We start from the raw sequence: 23,502 nt of genomic DNA, 5'->3' as shown, positions 1-23,502 counted from the left end.
CATATCCCAGGCATTGGGCATTTTTCACTTAATCCTGTCTCTAACACTGAATTGTAAATTGCATGAGAGAGATCTTATAGCTCTTGCATACTACTGTGTACACCTGGCACATAGTAGCCACCGTAGTTAATATTTATTAAATGAACCATCATTATTATGGATAGAGGGTGAGTAACTTCCCCAGGTGGGGCTGTGTCTTAAATTATTGTTTGTCAGATAAAGGGATGAATAACTGCATATTACATTCCCATTTTAGAGAAGAGGAACAGTTGGGGACAGACCAGATTTAAACCCAGGATTTCCTGATCCTTGAGCTTGGACCCTTTCCATGGCTACACTGTGGGGCTTCACAGCCCCTCTGGCTGTGTTTGAGGATGCCTAGGGATTTGACAATCCTAATTTCACCATAACATGCAAAAACCCAGGCTACTCAGAGAAAGAAAGATCAGATTGTGAAGCTCTAGTAATATGATCCTAAATTTTTGTTTTCATGAAACTGCAGGACCTTAAAGCATTCGTTTTATCTAACTTGCTCAAGGTCATACAGGCTGTGAGGGATGGAAACAAAATGTGAATCCAGTCTTACCACGCCAGAGTCCCTGTTTATTCCTCTAAGTAGAGGTTCTTAACCTGGGGCACAGGACTCTTAGCGGGTGTCTGGATGTACTTTATAGTACCTTCTTCCCCCAACATTGCGTGCTTAAACTGTGTGTGCTTAGGAGCAGCTGCATTTTTTGTGAGGAAAGGATTCATAGCTTTCATTATATCCTTAAAGGAACCTATGGTCAAAAAGTTTACTTTTGGGACTTCCCTGGCGGCGCAGTGGTTGGGAATCTGCCTGCCAATACAGGAGACACGGGTTCGAGCCCTGGTCTGGGAAGATCCCACATGCCGCGGAGCAACTAAGCCCGTGCGCTACGACTACTGAGCCTGCTCTCTAGAGCCCCTGAGCCACAACTACTGAGCCCGCGTGCTGCAACTACAGAAGCCCGCGTGCCTAGAGCCCATGCGCCGCAACAAGAGAAGCCACCGCAATGAGAAGCCCGCGCACCACAATGAAGAGTAGCCCCCACTCGCCACAACTAGAGAAAGCCTGCACGTAGCAACGAAGACTCAACGCAGCCAAAAATAAATAAATAAATAAATAAAATAAAAAAAAAGTTTACTTTCATTTTATCTTATGTATCTATTTTTTAACTTTTATTTTTAAAACTGTTTTTAGATGAATAGAAGGAAGAAAAATGACAGGAGGGGTGGGAAAGAACTGTAGAGATAAAATATAACAGATGCCAATTGTTTCCCGTTGCTATTCATTCATTCACTCATTCATTCTTTCATTCATTCAACAAATTTGTGTTGAGCACCTGTTACCTGCCAGGCACGATTCCAGAGTTTGGGGATGCTGCAGTGGCAAAATCTTTTGTCTCCCCTGATTGAACATAAACTCTGTGATGCCGACAAAATATTGTAATAATGATGATGACAACTATTATTATGTCCTGGTGCCATGAAAAAAATAGCGCAGAGTCAAAGGATAGGGAGGAGGGGAAATGGCATTTTAGATAGAGTGGTTTGTGCTCGGAACCTCCTGTTGCTGTGTACGGACTTCAACGAAGGGAGCGACCCCGGATGCCAGGGTGTCCTCCACAAACCTTTCTTTTGCGCTTAACCTCCCCAGGGTGCTGACCTTAGGGAGCAGGGAGTGCACGCAGGAGTGCAGAGCGCATGCTCCCTCCAGCTCTGCGGCTCCGAGCTTTCAGGCTAGGATTCTGCGGGCCCGGAAGACAGTGCGCAGGCTCCTCGGGTTAAAAGGCACCGCCCAATAGGAACTTCCTTTTGAGGTTGTGGCCCCGCCCCCACAGTCAACTTTTCTGTTTCCGCTTCCGGCGCTGCAGCGGTTCTCGTCGAAGATGGCGACGGCAGCTGCAACTCGGGTTTCTGGGCTGCTAGGTCGTTCCCGGCTGCTGAGCCGGCCTATGTCGAGTGGCGCCCACGGCGAGGAGGGCTCAGGTACTGGGGCTGGGTGCTCAGGGCGGGCCTCGGCCCCACTGGAGCGAAGAGCGGCGGGACTGTGACCTTGGCTTGAGGCCTTGGGGGAGGGAGAGGAGACCCGGGCGTATTACCGCCAGGCCTGAGCGTCGTGCCCCCTCTGCAGCTCGCATGTGGAAGGCCCTCACCTACTTCGTGGCGCTCCCCGGGGTGGGAGTGAGCATGCTGAACGTGTTCCTTAAGTCGCACCACGGAGAGGAGGAGAGACCCGAGTTCGTCGCCTACCCCCATCTCCGCATCAGGTCCAAGGTACCCCTTGCAGTCTCTTCGAGTGTCTCTTCGCTTTTCATTCCAAATGCCCTAGTCCAAGTTCTTCATTCTCTAAAAGCGTGGGTGCCGTGCGTGTACAGTTTCTCATTTAATCCTCCCAAACACATTTTTTTTTCCTCCGGTCGTATCTTACTTTTCTTCAAGGTCGTACAATAAGTGCCCTTCAGTTTTCCTTTCTCCGAGTCATCCCATCTTTTGCCTTCTGATACTGTTCTGAAACAGTTGTCGCTGGTACAAAACTTGGAGATTTGGGAAACTCCCTTAGACTGGCAAAGTCGGAAGGCGGTTCACCTTTCTAAAACCTGGGCATCTGGAAGCTACTAGCTGCATAATGAAGAGATCGACAGCTTCTGTTCACCTCTCTGCTAGTTATCATCCCAACTATGTCATCCTTTGGCTATTGATGCAGATATATTATAATAATTATTACGTCACTTAGCTCAGGTAGGACTGGAAAATTAAGCAGGATCCTTAGATTCAGAAAGAATTTTTGAGTTTGAGCGCCACTCCCACCCTTGTACAATAGAATTAGAAGCTGTGCAGTAAGGTTTCTTAACCTCAGTACTATTGACATTTGGGGCTGGATAATTCTCGTTGGGGCGAGGAGGGGCTGTCCTGTGAGTTATAGGATGTTTAGCAGCATCTTTGACCTCTAACCACTAGGTGCTAGTAGTATCCGCTTCTCTCCCCAAGATGTCTCCAGATACTGGCTTACGTCCCCACAGGGGCAGAATCATCCTGGGCTGGAAATCACTGCCCTAGAGCAATGCTTTTCAAAAGTAGCATGCAAAATAACTGAGGGTATGTTGCAGTTTCCAATCCAGAGATTTGTTTCAGGTCCAGAAATCTGCATTTAAGTAAGCATCTCTGCCCCCATACCCACCTCTACCACTCTGATACAGGTGACGGGAGGATTGCACTTTCAGAAACACAGCACTGATGTACAGTTGCCAGGGAGAGGCTTTTGAGTAATGAACTTGAGCTTGCTTTTCATACTGTCTACTTTACAGGCTCCCCTGGAATTTATAAGAGCTCCCTTAAATTATGGGAGGGCTGAAATATGCCAGTAGTTAAAGGACTAATTTCCATTTTGTTTTTATGTATTATCTGTTACTCACCCTACTTTAGGCAGTTCGTGGTAGTGCTGTTTCTGAACTATTTTCTGGAATTGCCTAATTGACATCTTCACTCCACAGCCCTTTCCCTGGGGAGATGGTAACCATACCCTATTCCATAACCCTCATGTGAATCCGCTTCCAACTGGCTATGAAGACGAATAAAGAGAACCTGGACCATTACCCAGTGGGGACCACAGCACTGGTTGGACCATTACTCTGCACACATGGACCAGAAAAGTGTTCGAGACGTTAAGCTCACCTTCTTGTATCCAGTGATGACCATTATACTTGATGACCATTATACTGATCTTCCGTCCCTTTGCTTATGGCAGGAGATGGCTTAAATAAATAACTTAGTCATGAGCTGAGAGTTGCATTCTTTGGTGGTGTTTTTCCCTCAGAAATTAGCATTGATGTTATTTCTATTTCTGCAGTGAAGGTCTGCAGCTGCTGTTTACAGTGTTTCAGGTCCAATTCAGGCCTCCAAATAACAATGTTTGTAACAGGCCTGGCGTTGGTTTCTTGTGCCTGGGGTGGATAAAGCAGATACCACAAGTCAAGCTAATTAAGGGTCAAAATTGGGTCCTGGCAGACTTTGGATGGCAAAGACACCAGCATTTGCTGAAGAATTCTCCCTACAGTCAGATAATTTTCTCCCAAGGTGTCAAGTTCTCATCTTGGGTCATCTCTCAGCTCCCTTAAGGCTGGAAGGATCAGAAACTTTTGGAGAAATAAAGGCAGTGTGACACATTTCTGCATATAGAACTGGCTTTATTTGTTTCTGGAATTAAAACCTTCCTGTAGCCATGGGAATTAGGAGAGACCACCATTAAAGAGCAATTAAGATTTCCTCTTCAAAATTTAAAACCTTTTAAGTAGTTGAGATAGTGGGAGCCATTTTATAAGGGCAGGATAAAGTCAAAATAGCATGAGGAACAATCAGAAAAAAATTATTCCCTTAGTAGCAATTATAATAACATTTGTTTTATTCTCAAGGCTCAACCAGACAGTTTTGTGGTAAGATTCAAGAGCCTATAAGGTTTTGACTGGCTTGTGGCCAGGCTTACTTCAGGACAGTTATACTTAACTCCAGCTTGCTGCCTGGACTCCCTCAACTGGGTTCCAAATATCTTTTGTATAATGGACCTTAACCTGTCAAAATATAAATGCAGAATGTATTGCAATGACATTAAGAACTGGTCACATTAAATATGAAGTTATTTATAAAATAACTGGTAAAGTGGAGAAGAGATAATAGGATCTAGGACTTCTGTAAATCAAGTTTCATACTATATAGGCACAAAAAAAATTGAACCACATTACTCAAGATACGCAACTGTGGAGACTACATGACATTCTAAAGTGTGTAAGTGCTCACCTGATCCTGACATTTTTTGGGGTGCCATTATATAAACATTTTAAGATATTTGTGTAGCTTACTGTGGAAATTTTAGAAATCAGTGGTTTCCATTTGCTATATGATACTACCTAGCTTAGATAAATCTTCATTTTTAAATTATAAAACTCCCCCCAGTGTATATATGGGATGTGTGGGGTTACAGGGTGGTAGTTCCATAAAGTGCACTGAGTTTCAGGGGCAAATAATGATAGAAACTAAATGTTACAATTTGTTCCATCTTCATGATTACAGGCATTACAGGGCAGGGTGGGTAAAGGAGGCAAAGCGAACTCTTTTCTCCCCCCATTTAACCAGATGCAGCATTTTGGCACTTTTATGATACACAGGTTGACTTAAATTCATTTACTTAAGTTGAAAGCTGGCAACAGCAAATCTTTGCAATTTAGGATCCTCCTGCATAGCCACTCCAAGGATCTTAATTGCTGAACTACACCATGAGCTCTGAGATGGTGTTCACAGTGTTCTTGAAGCTTTCACATCTTAATATGAGATCTGACACCTCTTCTTAAGGTAGGGAACTGTTAAAAGCTGTCTTCCTCTTGGCTAACCCAGTCCACCAGCAATCTTAACAGTTAAGTTACTATATAAAAATAAAAGTGCTCCCAAGCATTGATCCAAACTGTTGTGCTGGGAACCCTTTCCAAAGCATTATCTCCCTGAGAGAAAAGAGAGATCCTAACCAGTTGCTTCCATGAACAATAACCCCAGTACAGTGTACAAGTAATGTCCTTCGAAGCATAACTCTGGCAGCCTTGGTCATCCTGACAAGCTTATCAGCATTTACATACAAGGTATATTTAAAACCGATCCCAGACCAAGTATTGCAACCATAATCCCATTATTTAGCACATTGAGTTCCTGCTGATGCCAAAGCCAGAAATTTCAAAGCCAAGAGTGATTTTTTTCATCATTTACAAATGAGAGAAAAATATCAAGAAGGAGGACAGGAAACTCCTCTCTCCTAAATTCATCAAATCGATGCTATCTTCACAGCTTTAACTGATATGATCCAGAGTCCTCAATTTCCTGATTTGAGGAGTCCATTTTCAAGGTGAGTGTCAAGGTCAAGAAGAGCTTTCAGGCTTTTCTTTGCCATGGCCCATGAACTCCAGTCCTTCAATAGGAATCTCCTTCTCCTTTATTGCTTTCTGATGGAAGAAAACACATGATAAAGGTCTACATGGAGCCTGAGGACCAAACTTTATAAATATGATGGTACAAAAGTAAATCTGACTGGACCATAAGGACTACCAAACATGATTCAAACCCCATGCTTTTAAACATAAGATTACAAAGAAATTAAGTGTAAAACCAGAGAGATTGGAAAGAGTTAACGTCAAAGTTCAAAAGTGGAATTTAAACAGTATCACCACTCTATTGTGACAGACACAAGTTCAAATCAGTCCCAGGACTTACCGGCTATGTAACTTTGATCAAGCCTAACTTTCCTATCTGTATATTGGGTAAACACAGCAGCTCCACCTGGAATTACTGAGGATGTTTTTTAAGTTAACTAATTGGGAGTGCCTTGCCCAGGGCTGTTCTTACGATTCAGATCAGTTTCACATTCACTGGGCTGGAATGAAGATGTTCTAGCTAGTCAAGAGAGAATAAAATAGGCCAATGAAGGGAATATAACAAAAGGAGATCCTCCATAATGTCTAACAGGCCAGAGAGGTTAACACCCCTCCTTGTCCCTCAGCAATATTGGAAAAGTGCACCACCGCAAAATCCAAGGAAACTTGATTCTAGTGAACTTCGACTAATCACTTCCTATTTCTGGGCGTGAGTGTTCATGCATAAAATACGAATAACTATGCCCACTTTGCAAGTTCAGGCTGAGCACCAAATGAACCAAAGAATGTTACTGGGCTCCGTAAAAAGTAAAGTGCTGCAAAAATATTTAACTTTGTCGTTCGGAGAGATACCAGGCAGCCTTGGTGATGGTAGGGGAGAGAACTACTGTCACTGGTCTCATCGAGGCTTTTCTTCACCCTGCTAGTCCCAACGCCCTCAAGATGCGATGCGTGAGGCCAGGGACACCGTAGAGAGAAGCCGGTGCCTGGGGTAGAGGCGAGAGGATCCGGGCCTCAGCTCACCTGAACACACTGCTGGTAGCGCTTAAAGAGGTCGGTGCACGGGTCACCGGAGCAGTCCCCCTTGAGGAATTTCTCGGCAAACCAGCGATTGAAGCACTGGTCGTACTCACGCTTCATGTCGGTGCAAGCCTCCCCTACGCTGTTCATGGCGTCGGCGGTGGCGGCGCTCTCGGATGTCATCACTTTTAAGCGCGTCGCTAGGCTTTACGAGAGGACGCACTACGGAAGCCGAGAAGGAGAGAAATGTGGGCGCGGGCCGTGTGGCTGGGCCTTCGAGCGTCGGCGGGCGGGCGCCGGGGCTTCCCCTCCAAGGCCGCTCCTCAGGTAGAGGCCGGGGCGTCTAGGCGGGTGCCGAAGCGGGGCGGGAGGCGGAGCAGGCCCCACCCGTGACCCAAGCCCTCCGCCTCATCCTCCCCCAGGGAAGCCGCCGGGTCACGGCCGAGTTGATCGAGCACCTGGAACGGCTAGCGCTTGTGGACTTCGGCAGCCAAGAGGCCGTGGCACGGCTGGAGAAAGCCATCGCCTTCGCCGACCGGCTCCGCGCCGTGGACACGGACGGGGTGGAGCCCATGGAGTCAGTTCTGGAGGACAGGTAAGCTTGCGACTACGGCCCTCGAAGCCTTGCCTGCGGCGCCTTCGCTCCCAGTTAAGATGAAGATTAGTGTCTCATTTCACAGAAGCGAGATGCGAGAACTTGCCCACGGTCACCCCGCGGGTGCTTTCACTCTTTCCCTTGTTCATTATGGATCCTGTCCCTCCCTTGTAAAATCCTCGAGGGCTCCCCGTGTAACTAGGAACAAAATCCGAACTGCTAAGCTTCGCTTTCGAGGCCCAACTTCCTAGAGTCCCTCCCTACCGCACCGAAGTACTGCTTTTATCACTCCAACCACATTGGCTTCTTTACCGTTTCTCCAACACGCCAGATTCGTTGCTCCTCTAGGATCTTTGCATTAACTCCTTATCCTGTCTGGTTTTCTTCTTCTTTTTTTGGCCGTGCGGCATGCGGGATCGTAGTTCCCGGACCAGGGATCGAACCCGCGATCCCTTCAGTGGAAGCGCGGAGTCTTAACCACTGGACCACCAGGGAAGTCCCAGGGTTTTCTTCTAATATTTTTCTTGATTATCTTATTTTTGTTGATTTGTAATGTTTCTTGTTAATAGAATGTGAGCTCATGTCTGATTTCCTTGCTGCTGAATTCCTGTCTCAAAAATTTTAAATGTACATAGTTTCTGACCTAGTGGTTCCCTATGGAAATATCTGTGAAAGTGCATCAAGATGTGTTCACAAGCGCCCAGGGTATGCAGATCTGTTTATAATACAAAACAACAGAAAAGAAACAAAAAAACCCCAGAAACAATCTAAGTGTCCTTCATGGCTAAATACATCATCATAGTACACTGGAGTATTTGGCAGTTAAAAATAATGAAATAACTATATATGCTGATATGGAAAGGTCTCCAAGATATACTTAATAAAAAAGGCAAAGTTCAGGACATCGTATATGGTATTATCGATACTTTATGTGTAATCTATTTTATATACTCTGGTGTATGCATTAAGTTTTGTTTTGTTCCCTGAAAGGGCATGCAAGAAACTATTAACGATGGTTAGTGTTAAAGAAGATGGGAATGCAGAGGGAAGTTTTTTTTGTTTTTTGTTTTTTTGGCTGTGTTGGGTCTTCGTTGCTGCGTGCAGGCTTTCTCTAGTTGTGGCGAGCAGAGGCTACTCTTCGTTGCGGTGCGTGGCTTATTGTCGTGGCTTCTCTTGTTGCGGAGCATGGGCTCTAGGCGCGTGGGCTTCAGTAGTTGTGGCACGCGGGCTCAGTAGTTGTGGCACACGGGCTTAGTTGCTCCGTGGCATGTGGGATCTTCCTGGGCCAGGGCTCAAACCCGTGTCCCCTGCATTGGCAGGCGGATTCTTAACCACTGCGCCACCAGGGAAGCCCAGAGGGAAGTTTTAACTTTTCATTTTATACCTAGGGCCCAAAACACAAATGCCTAAGGGGGCAGAGTAATAACCCAAGTAGTGAAGTAGTGTAATGCAACAGGGAGGGGTGGGTCTTTGACAAAGCAGCTTATGAATACTAAAAAGGTGCAGCCTCTATCTACCCACCTCTACCAATTGTTGCCAAATCTTAATACATTTTAAAAGAAAATGATCTTTTTTGAAAAGCAGACTTGTTTGCTGTTTGGGACTGCAGCTTCTTAGAAAGGATGGGTATGTAGCCTATAAAGATATGGGCAGTCTACAACTCTGTCCTAGCCTTTTCCTGATGGAATTTTAAAAAATAAACTCCTGGTACAGGTGGGAGAAAGAAAGCTGCCATTAGTCAATGCCGGTAGGGAGAGCCACACTTATCTGTAACCATAACCTTCATGTAAAGTGCTTGCTAGCCTCATGGTCTCACTCCAGTCTTTGATTCCTTCAAATCCTCTATTTTGTAATCTTGATGCTTAGGTCTAGGGAGGTTAACCAATTTGCCCAAAGTTACAGTGTTTCAGAACAGAAATCTGATGTCATTCTCCTACCCAAGTCCTTCAGGTGGCTTCCTAGTGCTCTTTAGGATAAAAAGGAAAGCTTCACCATAGCCTGTGGGGCATCATTTAACCAAGCTTCTGCCCACTTCTTCAAGACATCGCTTTCCCAGAGCTCTCCATTCTTTCCCCTTGTTAGAATTCTGGGCTCTTGCCTTTATCCCCATCTCAGCCCATGCATTCCTTTTTTTTTTTTTTTTGGCCTCACTGTACAGCATGCAGGATCTTAGTTTCCTGACTAGGGATCAAACCCGTGTTCCCTGCAGTGGAAGCGCGGGGTCTTAACCACTGGACTGCCAGGGAAGTCCCCACATTCCTTTTTTTTTTTTGCCTACTTAATTTCCTTTCTTCAGATTTCAACTGCCACTTCCTCAAGGAAGTTTTCATTCTTCTGTATTGAGTCAGGTTCTCTTTCAGGACCTGTGGCTCTCATGGTATTCAAAAGAGCTGTAATTTTACATGTATTTATACATCTATTTAATTGATATTTGATTCTCTGCCCCTCTCCTACTGCTCGTCCACCTCACAGGGAGCATGTTTGTTATTGCTCATCTTCATCTAGCACTGAGCAGACACTCAGTAAATGTTTGTTGAATGTTCTTTATTATCTATCGGAAAGGTGGGAATAGAAGCGCAAAGAGCAGTCAGAATTTCCCAAGGCATCTAGAGGGTAACTATAAAGAAATGCAGCTATTACTCAGGGAAGAGTTTGTGGAAAAGATGAAGAGGGATTTGGTTCTGGTAACTGGAATAGTGACTTAGTATTCAGTGATTTGCAGTCTTGCCATAAATTAGGAAACCAGTTTGGGGTAATGATTCCATTTTAGATGTGACATTTGTAGGATTTTCATGTTTTGAGTGTACTGCCTTCACTGACATTTGAAATGGAACCCAGTTAAGTGAAGACAAGTGTTAAATGGTTTTAGGTGATAGCCGCACTAGCTGTAAAGGTCCTGACTGGCTAACAGAAATCTCTTGGCCCATTAATAACCTATCATTTGTTTTGAGCTAAAAAGCATTAGCATGCTTATGTACCAGGCACTAAGATTTTATATGCGTTATATCTCAGTAATCACATATAATCCCGAAAGGCAAATACTAGTATCTCTTTCATAGATGAAGAAACCAAGGCTCAGAAAGGTTATGTAACCTGTGCCAAAGTTTCACAGGTATTAAGAGGAGAATCCAGGACTTGGAACTCAGAGCTTCTCTCAAATACTGCTCTAGATATGCCCTCTAAAGTCAACCCCAGGAATTCCCTGGCAGTCCAGTGGCTAGGACTCGGTGCTTTCACTGCCGGTACCCGGGTTCAATCCCTGGTCGGGGAACTAAGATCCCACCAGCCTCATGGCGCAGCCAAAAAAATCAATCAATCAATCAGTAATAAAGTCAGCCCCTAGAAACTTTATCCTTTTTCATCTCAGATCCAGAGACTGACTCAGGTGACATCTCTGATTGCAGCCAAATAACTTCAATGCTTAGGATGTCCCTCAGAGCCTTATTTGCCAAATCGATTAGCTCTCATTTCAGTCCGCCTGAAACTAGAAATAAATTAAAAGGCTTGTAGATGGAAGTAGAGTGGTGCCCAGAGAAACAACTCCTGGCAGCCTGATAGCAGGGAAGAGGCAGAAAGAAACTTAAAACAACAGCAGAGCTGTTCCATTGGTCAGCCCAGGGGCCAGCAGGGGCACTTCTTCTGCCATGCTGCCATAGTGCTGTCCATGAAATTAACTGCATTTCCCACAGTTACTGGTCTAAGTGCCTTGTCTGTGAGCTTTAGAGGGCAGGGATTTCTAATTCACAGTCAAAAGTTTTCTCAGCCAGGGTCTTTCATCTGATTGAGGACACAGAAAGATCAATGGACTCTTTTTTCAAGTCTCCCAAGGATGGTACATAACTAACAACTAGCCCAGATGCATAGAAGTTGTCCTACGTATCTGGACTAAACGCTCTTATAATAGAACCCTGACTGAGAAAGATGAGGTGAGGTAGACATTCAGTCAGTCATAATTGATAGGCACTTAAAGAGCTCATCTGGTCCTGTTTGGTGTTTTATGCATGATCCCAAGGTCAAGAAAAGTTAAGCGACTTGCCAAGTGAGGGGTCTGCTTGGTGTGCCACCCTCACAGAGACCCTGTGTTCAGTAGCCTGTGTTTAAGAAAATAGGGAGGTGTGGATTTATTCTACAAACAACTCCATCTTAAATAGTAATTAGGTGGAAATTGTGATATTTAAAGAGGTGAATTTTGTCTTTCTGGAAATGTCACTTAATAGGAAACCCAGTTACCAAATGAGTGAACAAATCAATTGCTACCTACTGTTGGGAAGCAGTAGCTTTTAACCACCTCTTGGCAGTTGTATAGTCTTTTTTGTCAAAATCTCCAAGTGCCCAGGAACAATTAGCAGCCTCCAGTCCCTGTGGACTGGGAGGGTTGTGAGTGATTATAGCAGGTTAAGTGCCTAGATATTCTCTGAATGAGTAGTGGGGACTGAGGGGTACCTGGGGTGTACAAACTCTTTTCGAAAAAAGAGCAGGTGCTATTCAGCGCCCACCTCCTGTGGCCCTAAGAATGCAAGCCCAGCATTACCAAACCTTCTTTTTAAACATCATTTCATTTAATTGTCCCAGCAATTCTCTGAAGCATTTTACAAACAAGGAAACTGATACATGGAAAGGATAAGTAACTTGCATACAGGCCACGTGCAGCTCTCAGTTTGAATTCTGCAGTGATTCAGAAGCCCAGTCTCTTAGCCATTTTGTTATACTGCCGAACAGAAATATAAACCCCAGAAAGTCCAATGGTCACCTTTGCAGATTACTTTTATTTTTGTTCTCCAAGTTTCCTTGAATGAGTATGAGTGCATAATCCTTGTATGGTAAAAAAAAAAAAAAAAAAATCTAGTGCAACCTTCCCTTTTTTTGGCAAGAAGCTTAAGGTCTTAGAAAGATCAAACTTGTTCAAGGTGACACAGTTAAGACGGTGCCAGTCCTGGAATAGAGTCCAGCTTTCCACTCTTCGTACCATGAATAAGTGTTTATCGTGTCTTGCCCAGGGCTGGGTGCCCCAAAGAAATAGAAGAACCAATCCTTTCCTAAAAGAATCTTATCATTACAACTTGGCCTTCTATGCAGCCTCTACCCAGATGGTCACGTCACACCCTTGCCCCGTTGTCCCATTAGGTTTAGCCCGCGGTCTGTGTCTGGCTCAGAGCAGAAAGAGCTTGGCTGCTACCCTCTTAGTGATTGAGCAGACTGCTTATTTTTCAGCCCAGGTATCTGGAAGCCAACTCAAACCTCTTGTCATGCACTTTTAAACCTTAAAACAGTAGGGAAGCCCCACAGATGTGTTCAACTCCTGTTTGGTTTCACTAGTTTGCCATCTGGATAGTTTAATGAAACCACTAAGCCCCGAAAACAGTGTGAGATTCTTGAGCTATGTTCGTGGTACATCTGGCAAGGGCAGGTACTTTTACATCCACAAAGGTGGTTGTGATGAAAAAAGCACTCATCTTAGGGGTACCAGAACCGGGCTCGGATCCCAGTCCTGTCACTTAGCAGCTTAAGTTATTTATAACCACTCTTGAGCAAGTTTCTGTACCTTGCTCATTTCCCATCATCCCCCCAATCCAGCTGTTTCTCTTTTTTTTTTAAGTGTATACATATTTTTAAAATATTTATTTGGCTGTGCTGGGTCTCACATGGGATCTTCATTGCTGTGTGCAGGATCTTCATTGCTGTGTGCAGGATCTTTAGTTGTGGCATACGGGCTTTTTTTTTTTAAATTAACTTATTTATTTTTGGCTGCGTTGGTCTTTGTTGCTGTGCGTGGGCTTTCTCTAGTTGCAGTGAGGAGCTACTCTTCGTTGCGGTGCATGGGCTTCTCATTGCGGTGGCTTCTCTTGTTGAGGAGCACAGGCTCAGTATTGTGGCACACAGCTTAGTTGCTATGCGGCACGTGGGATCTTCCCGAGGGCTCGAACCCGTGTCCCCTGCATTGGCAGGCGGATTCTTAACCACTGTGCCACCAGGGAAGCCCAGCATGGAGGCTCTTAGTTGCGGCATGTGGGAGCTAGTTCCCTGACCAGGGATTGAACCTGGGCCCCCTGCATCGGGAACGTGGAGCCTTAACCGCTGGACCACCAGGGAAGTCCCAACCCAGCTGTTCCTTGACCATGGTTAAGGAGTGACATCACCTGTTCTGAGGACCTGTCCCTCACCCAGGCTGGGTTAGGTCCCCCTACCTAGTCCCTTGGCAAGCATTGCTTACCTCTGTTAGATTTAATATGTTATACTGTAATTGCCTTCTTACCTATCTCCGCCAAAAGCAACTTACCCATAGTAATCATCAAAAATATTAAACATATCAATCCTGAGGAATAACTACCACTTACCTCACAGGGTTCTTGGGAGAATCTATAAATGGTAGGCTGTTATTTGGTCTACTGTTGACCACAGCTCCTCCATCTTTGAGCAGTGACTGTAACTCAAGAATATGCTGCTCCCTTGTTCTCCCATACTTGACCCTCTCCACCCATGCCCTAGAAGCCATGTTCTGAGAAGGTAACCTTAAACTTCTGGTTTTGTAGATGTCTGTACTTGAGATCCGACAATGTGGTAGAAGGCAACTGTGCTGAAGAACTACTACAAAACTCCCATCGAGTTGTGGAGGAGTATTTTGTGGCTCCCCCAGGTATGTGTTGCCCAAAATGGCTTAACAGACTGTCCCACAGTAAACTAAGAATGCAGTAGGAACTGTGAGGCCCAGATTTGCTATGTGAAAGCACACTGACAAGTATAAAGTGGCAAAAGGGTGAAGGAAGTCAAAAGGTAAAAACTTCCAGTTATAAGTTAAATAAGTCCTGGGGATATAATGTACAGCGTGGTGACTCTAGGATGTTATTATGGTGATCATTTTGCAATATATACATGTATCAAATCATTGTTACACACCTTAAACTTATACAATGTATGTCAATTATCTCAATAAAACTGGAAATAAAAAAAACACATGTATTAACAACAAAAAACAAAGTATATACAGGTGGTGACACTAAGGTGGCAGTAGATTCCAGGGGTCACATTCACCTCTAGGGGCCAGGTGTTAACAGGAATGAGCAAAACAAAAACAGGACTGAGGCAGGGAGAGATGTGTAGAGTGGCACATCTGGAGCTCAAGCTATGCCTAAAGGGGCAGCTGGCATGCGCTGCTTCTCATTCAGTGCCAGGCAGGAATGGGAGCCGATTTTCCCAGAGAACCTGGACATCTAGCATTTTGTGTGCTATTTCCCAAATTTTAAGTGTTAATTCAAGATTTAAAAAAATAAAATACCATGAAAATAAAACATACCTGCTGCAAGCCAGGTGCATCCTGTGATCAATTTGCAACCCCTAGTGTAGAGATTTGCATCTTTAAACCTCACTGTAACTATTTTAAAACTCTGGGCCAATAATAAAACCCAGAACCTTGGGTAGCTGAACTGCAGATAGGTGAGCCCTCAGAGCTGCTGCACCCCTCTGGACATTGGGGAATGGGACTAGCCTAAGCACTCCAGGTAGATGGCTTTCCAAGTGCCAGCTTCAAGTTCAGGAGATGCCCCTCAGTGGAGAACAATCCTCAGCAGCCTCCAGAGACAAACATCAGTCCTCTGGCTCAGGGAATACCTCTTTGATCAAGACCAACCAATTAAAGAAAAGCTCTGGTTGAAGCAAGGATGGGAAGGAAAGCTAAAAAAATTTTGAGCTCATGCCTCTGATTAACTAAACCACCTCAGTTAACTGTGGAGAGAAATAAGATTTTATAATCTCTCAATCTCAGTGTCTGATAGTTGTTGCTGTTTCAGCAGACATATCCATTTGATCACATATGCTGTTTCTCAAATAGAACCTTGTGTCAGACTTTGCTTCTTGGGAAAAACTGAGTTCACAGTCAGTCTCTCCTTCCTCTCCCATATGCATATAAATGTCTAATTAACCTGTCTCTGCTACTTACTGAAAAGTGTGCATTGATTAGGCTTCACTTATAACTGGTTCTTTCAGATACTCATAGTTAGAAAAACAGTGTAATAGCTACACTTATTTCCATTGCTTATTTTTCATGACAAACCAGTTAGCTCAGTGTAGAGCCAGTTGGAAAGCAGGCTCAACTATAACATTCCTTTTTGTTATTGTTTTCAAACAGGTAATATCTCTTGGCCAAAGCTGGATGAAAAAGAGCCCTTCTCACACCACTGAGTAGCTATTCTGGGAAGGGGTGCCCTCTAAAAACATGGAAGTGCAATGACTATTTTGTTACGAACACTAATGTTCCCACTTCCTTCAGTCACCTGAAAAAAGTGATGGTTAGGTATCTTTTAGTAACTAACTCTTTTGAAGACAGAATTGGGAAAGATCTAGCCAAAATGAGGCAAATAGTCCCTGATGCCAACCGAAGTAGAAGGTATTGCCAGTTTCCAAGGAAATGGATCAGTGTACTCACAGGCTGTTCTGTATGGAAGACTTTATCCCCTCCCCAAAAGACTGTCTACCAAACTGCATTTAAGTGAATTTTTCTATTTATGTAACTGTTAGACATTGCATCTGATCACTATGTGACAACCTGAGTTGTCCTTTTCAGTTGCTGCTTCCATTGACTTGAGCAGCCTTTTATCTTTACTGAACACACTTAAATTTGTTCTTGGGTACCCACTTTGTTCCAAGCAGAGGGCTGACTTTCTGCTAAGGTTAGGAGGCAGCTTTGGGAGGTGATGGATATGTTTATGGCCTTCATGGTTGTGATTTCATGTGTGTATACTTAACCCCAAACTCACTGAGTTGTATACATTAAAAGTACAGCTTTTTACAGGTCAACTGTATTTCAATAAAGTGGTCTAAAAAAAAAAAAATAGCCCTGGGCCTGTGACAAAGTAGGCCCCCTGCCCCATGATTACTGAACTGAACAGAATCCAAGACAGTGGGGTTTTTTGTTTTGGGGTTTGTTTTGTTTTTTAAAGCTCAGGTACCAGGGACAAATGAGACAAATTTAGGAGTGAAAGTGATAGAACCAAAACTTTTTTGGTCTTTTTTTCCCTAACGAACTGCCAAAGTTGGTTTTGGCTAAGAATTTCCCAATGATCTTTATGCTCGTGCCCACTTTTAAAAGTCTGTTTTTAGCCTTCCCATTCCCTTCCCCTATCTGCAATGCGCCCTCTTTTCTTTAAAGCAGCTTAATTTACACAGTTGGCCTTGAATTATAAGAGAACCCTGAACCTGCCCTTGGGATTGAAGTTCTCAGACCACCATCTTTATCCCCAAATAAAGTAATCCACTCCTGCTCCTTACCAATTGGGTACAAGCTGCCACTACAACTCAATGATTTTTTTTTTTTTTTTTTTTTTTTTTTTACTATTTCAGTGTGCCTGTTTGGTGAAATCTATGAACGTAATTAAGGACAATCACACATGTCAATTATTAAATGTTTAAAATATATTTCTAAACAGAATGGGCCGACTTAAGTCACAGTAACAGCTGATCTCCGTAGAAGAGCAACCCACAAAGATACAGCACTGGTTTTTTTCCCATCATCAGGGGTGAAAAATATACAACTTGTTTCTGAACCAAAACCATAATTTCCGCAGTTAAAAATGTTTCACTGCTAATATGGCCCTGGTAGAAATTATGTAGTTTTATTTCCTTAAAAAAAAAAAAAATTAAAAAAATTTCCTAAGACACTGAATCATCAATCTGGAATGTAGATTCTGAGCACAAAGCAGCTCAGTTCACCTAAAAAATAAAGAAAAAATTCCCATCACCTGTCTCAGTAGGGTCTGAAAGGAGAAAAGTAGTGTGGGGAACCCCTGCTTTGGTATGGAGAGTCACGGCCCCTTGACCCAGACCGAGACCGTGAGTAGCCATAGCTGGTGCTTCTCTCTGGATAAACGCGTATGTAGGAAGTTTCCCCCTGAAATTCAAACAAAAGGTAAAGGAAAAAATAAGACCCAGAAGAATAAAGCACACCAACACCTAACATGGCTGCCTAACAATAATAGTTAAGTATTGAGCATTTACTGTTTGCTTGGCACAATGCTATCTCATTAAACCCTCGCAATAGTGCAGGAGGTAGGTATTCTTGCCCAAGGTGACACAAATAAATGGCAACTCGATTATGTGGTAAATAACTCAGCTACTAGCTACTACTGTTAACATATCTGAATTCCTGCCACTAACCCCCAGGATCTAAGAACTGGAAAGATCTCAGAGGTCAGATATATAGTTTAGTCCTCTGCCACCTCACATATGCCTCTTTGGGTGGGTACCTATGAAGGAGCTAACCTGTATTTAGCACCTCCCAGGTGTCAGGACCTGGGCTAGATGCTTAGTTATCTTCATTATTTGGCTTCCTGGCAAGTCTTTTAAGATAATGCTATTATTGTGACTATTTTGCATATAGAGGAACCAGGGTTCGGAGTAGGTCGGCTAAGATTTTAATAAGCAGCAGAGGAGTCATGTCCAGGCAGGCCTACCTCCAGGCCCTTTGCCCTCAGCCAGCATTCTCAGATCTAAAGACCCTAAGATGAAAGAAGCCAGATGCTTTTTCCCTCAGTGAAGTCAGTAATTTGATTACCCTTACTGAGACTCTGCTTTGTAGTATAACTGACGACCAGGTGCTGTTTTGTTTCTGCTGCAAATTCAAGTCTTAGAGGACAGTCTGAGCAAAAGCACTGTTAACCCATGCAGCCTCCAAGCCATAAAGTTAGGGAATTATATGAATCCTTCGAAAAAGAAATGGGCCCAGAAATTCATGTCCCCAGACATCCCTAAACCCCATAGCAAGTCAGGACAGGATAACCAGCAAAAATGTCCAATTGGTGGCCTGGTATCTGGTCTCAATGGTATCAAAGGAATAGTCACCATTTGAATCAAACTGAGATCCAAAGCAGCATCCACCTACTTGAAAGGAAGCACATCAAGAACTAAGTCCCCAGGGTGAGGGGATGAACAACAAGAAAATGCCAAGGGCTAAGGTTTCAAAGAGGCTCCTGCATCACTTTGGGAAAGGCACAGTGAAGTGACAACTCAGCCCCAGTAGCAGTACCTAGAAGGGCTGAGATGATGAGGTTGGCTTGCAGAGCCCAGACTAGACCCAAAGGAGGGAGAGCCATAATAATTAGGTTCATGGAGGGACACTGCGGATTAAGCCAGTTGTGAAAGGGTGTTATCATGGAATAGCTCACCACATTATGACAGACTGCACCAGTATTCTCTCCAGGTTAAAAATACTATGACTGCAGACTTCTCTCTGTTATGACCCTGCAGGGCTTAGGCATGATGAATTCCTTGGCTTTGTCCACGTAAGATAGATCTTTTATGGTATTGTGAGGTCCTCAAATGGCAAACGCATGGCCTGTTGCTACTTCTGCTAGGTCAGCTTCAGGTGGAGTGGTCTAGGTACAAGCTCCTCAACAGAAGGTGGGGACCCACCTCATGAGAGCGGAATTTGGTGTCATCCAGTTTACGCAGGGCATATTCCATGTCTTCTTTTCTGAGATATTCAACCATCCCCATTCCATCTTTCTGCACATCTGCGTAACAGACATCCCCAGCTTCTCGCATATGATCTTTCAGGTCCTGCCAGCTGCCTGATGGAGGAAGTCCTAGGCACAGAGAACATGAGAGGAGAGGCCACATCCTTCATCTATGTTAAGAGCCATCAAGACCTAGGGTCCCTTCTCCATCAATCACTACTTTTAAATCCTGAGGGTCCCCAAATCACAAACTTTAATAAGGGACACAAAACCAGAGAAGAACACTAAAGTATGTGTGGTAAACCACCATAAGAAGCTGGTCCTAGGATAATCTTCCAGAGACCAAGCCTTTCCGACAGACCAAGAAGTTCATCCCATTATAGGTTTAGTACCTCTAAGAATTCAGAGCCTCTCTTTCTTTGTCCTTCATAATTAATAACAAACTCCCAAGACTTTGAGCTCTAATTTTTTCCATTATGAAATTTATCGGTACCAATTATTTCTTGCCTGACTGGGTTCCCAGGACATAGGAATTTTGAAACCATCCAATAAAATAACCAAAGTGTAGCTGAACTAACACAACGAAAATCGAAATTTTGTTTTCCTGTAGGTGTGAATGACTGACAAACTAGACAAAGTACCTCTTAAAAGATCACCAACACTCTTCAATACAGTAGGGGAAAAGGTAAGACTCAGACGCTAAAACTAGTCGGGAGTCATACAACCCTACCTGATGTCATGAAAGGGAAATGTGCTCCTGCTCTCAAAGGCTGTGTTTACCGCTCACAGCTCAGGACTGCAGCCATTTCCTAATAGTTTTCTAAGCAGGATTTCAGAGCAGCATGGAGAGAAAAAAAGATATGCATGACATCCTGAAGGAGGGAATAGAGTTCTGGGGTTAAAAAATTACAAAGGGACACAGATAGGCAGATACTGACAGGATCACTCTTAAGCGCCATGGGAGTCTGATGTGACTGTGTGACATTCACATCTAAGACAGTGCCAGGCTCCTCAATACACTTCACTCCACCAGGGCCCTAAAACACCCCTGCAATGTGCAGAAGGCCCCAGGTTTTTACCAGTGTGTTAATATTTCAAAAAGATGCATAAACCTCTGAGCTTAGCATTTCATCACTTGTCAACACTAGACATTTCGTTCTATACTTTGCAATACAATCACTAAGACTCCAAGTTGTAGTTTTGGTTTCTTTTTTACATAATTCCAAAACCACCACAAAATATGGCCTATTTTAGGATCCAAGGCTAGGTAATTTGTTCAAATCTGGCTTCTGCAATGTCTTTCTAGCAAGTCCGACACCAGGGTACATTCCAAAAGAAAATGTCTTTAGAATTCCAGCTCAGGGGGTTTTGCCATCATCTTCCCTTTCAACACTAGAAAACTCCATTATAAGAAGAAAGTTTATGTTCTATCAAGGCTGCACTATCAGTGCAATTTCACTGGCAAGGTACCTGCCTCACTGGCAGGGCTTCAGACTGTCACTGTGCATGGGCTGTTGAAAAGAAAACCCCACACATCCCACGCACTGAAGAATAACAGCTAACATTTCTTGGAGGCCAGACTCTGTGCTAAGTATTTTACATGCATCATCTTATTTAGTTTGAAAGGAACATACCTGAAACAAGAACTCGGAAATCAGATCTTCTTGTAGGAGGCCCATTCCTCCCACCACGGGGCCACCCACCCCGACCTCCGTAAGTCCTGGGGAACTCCACACGAAGCCGGCACTGGCCATAATCATAACCGTTCCTTCCATAAATTGCATCCTCAGCATCTCTGCAAAGAAAAGTTTGGAGTTAGTGCTGCTCAGGAGGGCCGACTGACTTCCCAGTGAGGAACATGACTAACAAGAATAAAAGGAAAACCTCAAGTGAGAAAAAAAACAAAAGAACAAAAACCCGGAACTTGATGCACTACTGCTTTGGTCTGAAGACCTTTCATGATATTGGAATTAAACTTTACAGCTGTCACACACAGGGTTCTCTAGGTATGAAATGATAATGAATAGACAAACAGATAACAGAACTAATTCAGAAAAAAATAAACTGTTGACAGATGGTTGATTTTGCCAATAAAGTGTTTCTCTAACCTTGGTGAGCTGTTTCTCAAAATGCACACCACACACTAGTCCTTTAATATTCTTCCTCAAGGCCTAGTACATTCAAGTCTATAGAAAGAAAAACCCATTTAAAAAGAGGTAAGGCTCAAAAGACAAATGCAAATTAGTGTTTCGTGAGGAATATGGAGTTCCTTCAAGTGTACCTTTTCAGCATGGTTTGGAGGACTAAGTTGTCAAAACCACTCTGGGTACAGTTTCATCAAAAGAGGTAAATATCCAATAAAGTAATACTTTAAAAGTCTTTCCTAGGGCTCTAGGAGAGTTAGGAACACCAAGCTGGTTCTCCAATATTGATAGGAGAGAGAATGCCCTCAGAGGTTGAGAGGACAAACAGCTGAAGACATACTAATGAAGGCAGCATTCAGTTGTCACAGGCACATAAACACTAATCAAGATTCCAGTCCCAGGATTAAGAGCAAGGAGGACCACATCCAGTTCAACCTTAGCTATATTCATAATACAGTGGGAGAGAGGCAGAACTGCCAGGGTTTAAGACTATGAATAAAAACTGTCCTCAGTTCAAATCATCCTCCTGCTACTTACTAGTAGTTGTCTCTGTGTAAGTATGTGATCAAGATTTTACATGTGAATGTGAGTAATATGCCTGTCTCACAGGGTTTTTGTAAGGATTAAATAAGATACTACGTGTGCAGTGCTTTGCTTGAAACTTGGCATCTAGCAATAGCAAAAGATAGCTTTTCATTATGAAAGGAATGAGGGAAAAGATGACATATCATACAGTACGTTTGTATTCGATAGGGCAGGAGGTTCAAATCCTACCTTCCCTAGTACCCTTCCCTTTTATCAACTCTAAATCCTGTTACCTCATCTGAAAATGTGATTAGTAGCACCTAGTTTATAGGCTGTTGAAAATGCTAAATGATACATAGTATGGTACATGACACATAGCAACTTAAGAAACACACGGAAACTGTTACTAATTAATAGACGTGCAACCTTTTCCAGTTTAGGTGTGTGTGAAAATGCCTAGTTCCATTTTTTGAGGCAAATGGCAAGACACTAGGAATGAGCTCCGTCAGAGTCTTCAGCCATCAAAGGCTTAGGGTGCGTCCAGCCTCCTCATCCTCAGACGCTCCCCTTGCCTCGTATCACCCCCCAAGATGGGCAGGACACCCCACGGGCAGTCCTCGGAGTGAAGCCCGCAGGGCGCAGACTAGGCAAAGCGCTCCCTCAGCCAATGCTGGAAACCAGCGAGCGAGTTCCGATTTACCCCGAGTGTAGTAACCAACACAGTGCGAACCAACAAGCGCAGTGTTGAAAGTTCCCAGGCCTTTTCTGGGGCAAGGGCCGACACTCTTTGCAAAGTCACAAAGACCCCCTTCGAGCCGGTTTCGGGATCTAGAGCTTCCACATCCTCGGGGCCCTTAGCATCTAGCGGTGCCTCCCTTATTAGAGGAGGAACAGTGAAATCAGAGACCCCCATCAGACTGTTTTAGAAGTTTTCCCAGATCCCTGACGCTTTTATCAGAACGAGGCCCTGGCCGTGTGGGGCGGGGCGCGCGTGGATGGAGATCCGTTCCATCAAAGAGCCCCTTTACGCCCTCCAAAGGCATCCACACCCCGGCACTGTGCGCCCCACAACGGCAGGTCCCAGCTGGGGGGAGGAGTGGGCAGGGAGGGCGACCCTTTTCTCCTCACCCAGTCCTCTCCGGGCCGGCTCAGGGGCCAAGCTTCCCAAGCCCTGGGCCGCTTTCTCCGAAGGGTGCCTGTCCTGCCGCGAGGGAGAGAACGGGCATCTGTACCATCCCTGAGGCCGGTCTGGGCGGGCTTGGGCCCTCCCAAGACCCGGCTTTTGTGTTTCTAAGTAAAAAAAATAATAATAGAGGAAGTGACGGAGCAAAGGACTGCCCGGAGCCCCGCGGCGAGATGAGGCCTCAGCCTCCACCCGGGGGCGCCGTGAGGGGTCTGCGGCGAGGGGGGAGGGGAGGCCCTGGAAGGGAGCGGGGAGGGGAGGGAAGGCGGGGGCCCGGGGCGTCGGGCCGGCCGGCGGGCTGGCGGGCGGCGCGGGGCCCTCACCGCGGGTCCTCGAAGCGCACGAAGGCGAAGGGCACGAGGCCGTGCCGGTTCTTGAGCTCGATGTCGCGGATGCGGCCGTACTTGTAGAAGAGGTCCTCCAGGTCCTTCTCGCGCACGTCGGTCGGAAGGTTCCCCACGTAGATGCGTCCGTCGCCCTCGCCGCCGCGCTCGTCCGCCCAGCCCGACATCCGCACCGCCCGACGCCGCGGGCCTGCCGCAGCCCACGTCCCCGCCGCCGCCTCAGCCGGGGTCCCCCCGCAGCGTCCCCGCGGGCTCGGAGGCGCTCAGCCGCACAGCATTGTGGGAACGGGAACGGAAGCGAAAGGGTCGGAGGA

General features: G+C 44.9%; 5 protein-coding genes across 6 annotated transcripts in view; 3 read left to right on the top strand and 2 right to left on the bottom strand.

The window, feature by feature from the left end:
* The first annotated feature begins 1,858 nt into the window (after positions 1-1,858).
* Positions 1,859-3,800, top strand: COX6A1 (cytochrome c oxidase subunit 6A1). Its single transcript, XM_082354554.1, has 3 exons — positions 1,859-2,010; positions 2,156-2,298; positions 3,516-3,800. Exons 1-3 carry the CDS (start codon positions 1,911-1,913, stop codon positions 3,597-3,599), a joined length of 327 nt encoding a protein of 108 aa, XP_082210680.1. The 5' UTR covers positions 1,859-1,910; the 3' UTR covers positions 3,600-3,800.
* Positions 3,801-4,399: 599 nt separating this feature from the next.
* On the bottom strand, positions 4,400-7,136 carry TRIAP1 (TP53 regulated inhibitor of apoptosis 1; the record flags this gene model as incomplete). The annotated part of the gene is made up of 2 exons (XM_082354555.1): positions 4,400-6,005; positions 6,957-7,136. 2 exons carry the CDS (start codon positions 7,134-7,136, stop codon positions 5,922-5,924), a joined length of 264 nt encoding a protein of 87 aa, XP_082210681.1. The 3' UTR covers positions 4,400-5,921.
* A 34-nt stretch (positions 7,137-7,170) lies between these two features.
* On the top strand, positions 7,171-16,373 carry GATC (glutamyl-tRNA amidotransferase subunit C). The gene is made up of 4 exons (XM_082354553.1): positions 7,171-7,280; positions 7,376-7,548; positions 14,079-14,182; positions 15,671-16,373. Exons 1-4 carry the CDS (start codon positions 7,200-7,202, stop codon positions 15,721-15,723), a joined length of 411 nt encoding a protein of 136 aa, XP_082210679.1. The 5' UTR covers positions 7,171-7,199; the 3' UTR covers positions 15,724-16,373.
* Positions 7,417-23,502, top strand: part of DYNLL1 (dynein light chain LC8-type 1) — a 38,699-nt gene continuing 22,613 nt past the window's right edge. Inside the window, exon 1 of the mRNA XM_082354532.1 lies at positions 7,417-7,548. The gene's annotated coding sequence lies outside the window, so the exon portion shown is untranslated. The remainder of the gene's footprint in view (positions 7,549-23,502) is intronic.
* On the bottom strand, positions 16,934-23,493 carry SRSF9 (serine and arginine rich splicing factor 9). 2 transcript variants are annotated; one of them, XM_082354531.1, is made up of 4 exons: positions 23,168-23,492; positions 20,627-20,787; positions 18,949-19,121; positions 16,934-17,428 (listed from the first exon to the last, which is right to left on the bottom strand). In XM_082354531.1, the coding sequence occupies exons 1-4, from the start codon at positions 23,353-23,355 to the stop codon at positions 17,285-17,287; spliced, it is 666 nt and encodes a 221-aa protein (XP_082210657.1). In that variant the 5' UTR covers positions 23,356-23,492; the 3' UTR covers positions 16,934-17,284. The 2 variants fall into 2 exon arrangements, 1 of the variants encoding a protein (XP_082210657.1); XR_014234235.1 differs by having other exon boundaries at positions 17,296-17,428; positions 18,702-19,121; positions 23,168-23,493.

Source organism: Balaenoptera borealis (assembly GCF_965194805.1).
Source record: "Balaenoptera borealis genome assembly, chromosome: 14".
NCBI lineage: Eukaryota > Metazoa > Chordata > Mammalia > Artiodactyla > Balaenopteridae > Balaenoptera > Balaenoptera borealis.
The sequence above is the reverse complement of the archived record's forward strand: the minus strand, read 5'-3'. Positions and strand labels throughout refer to the sequence as shown.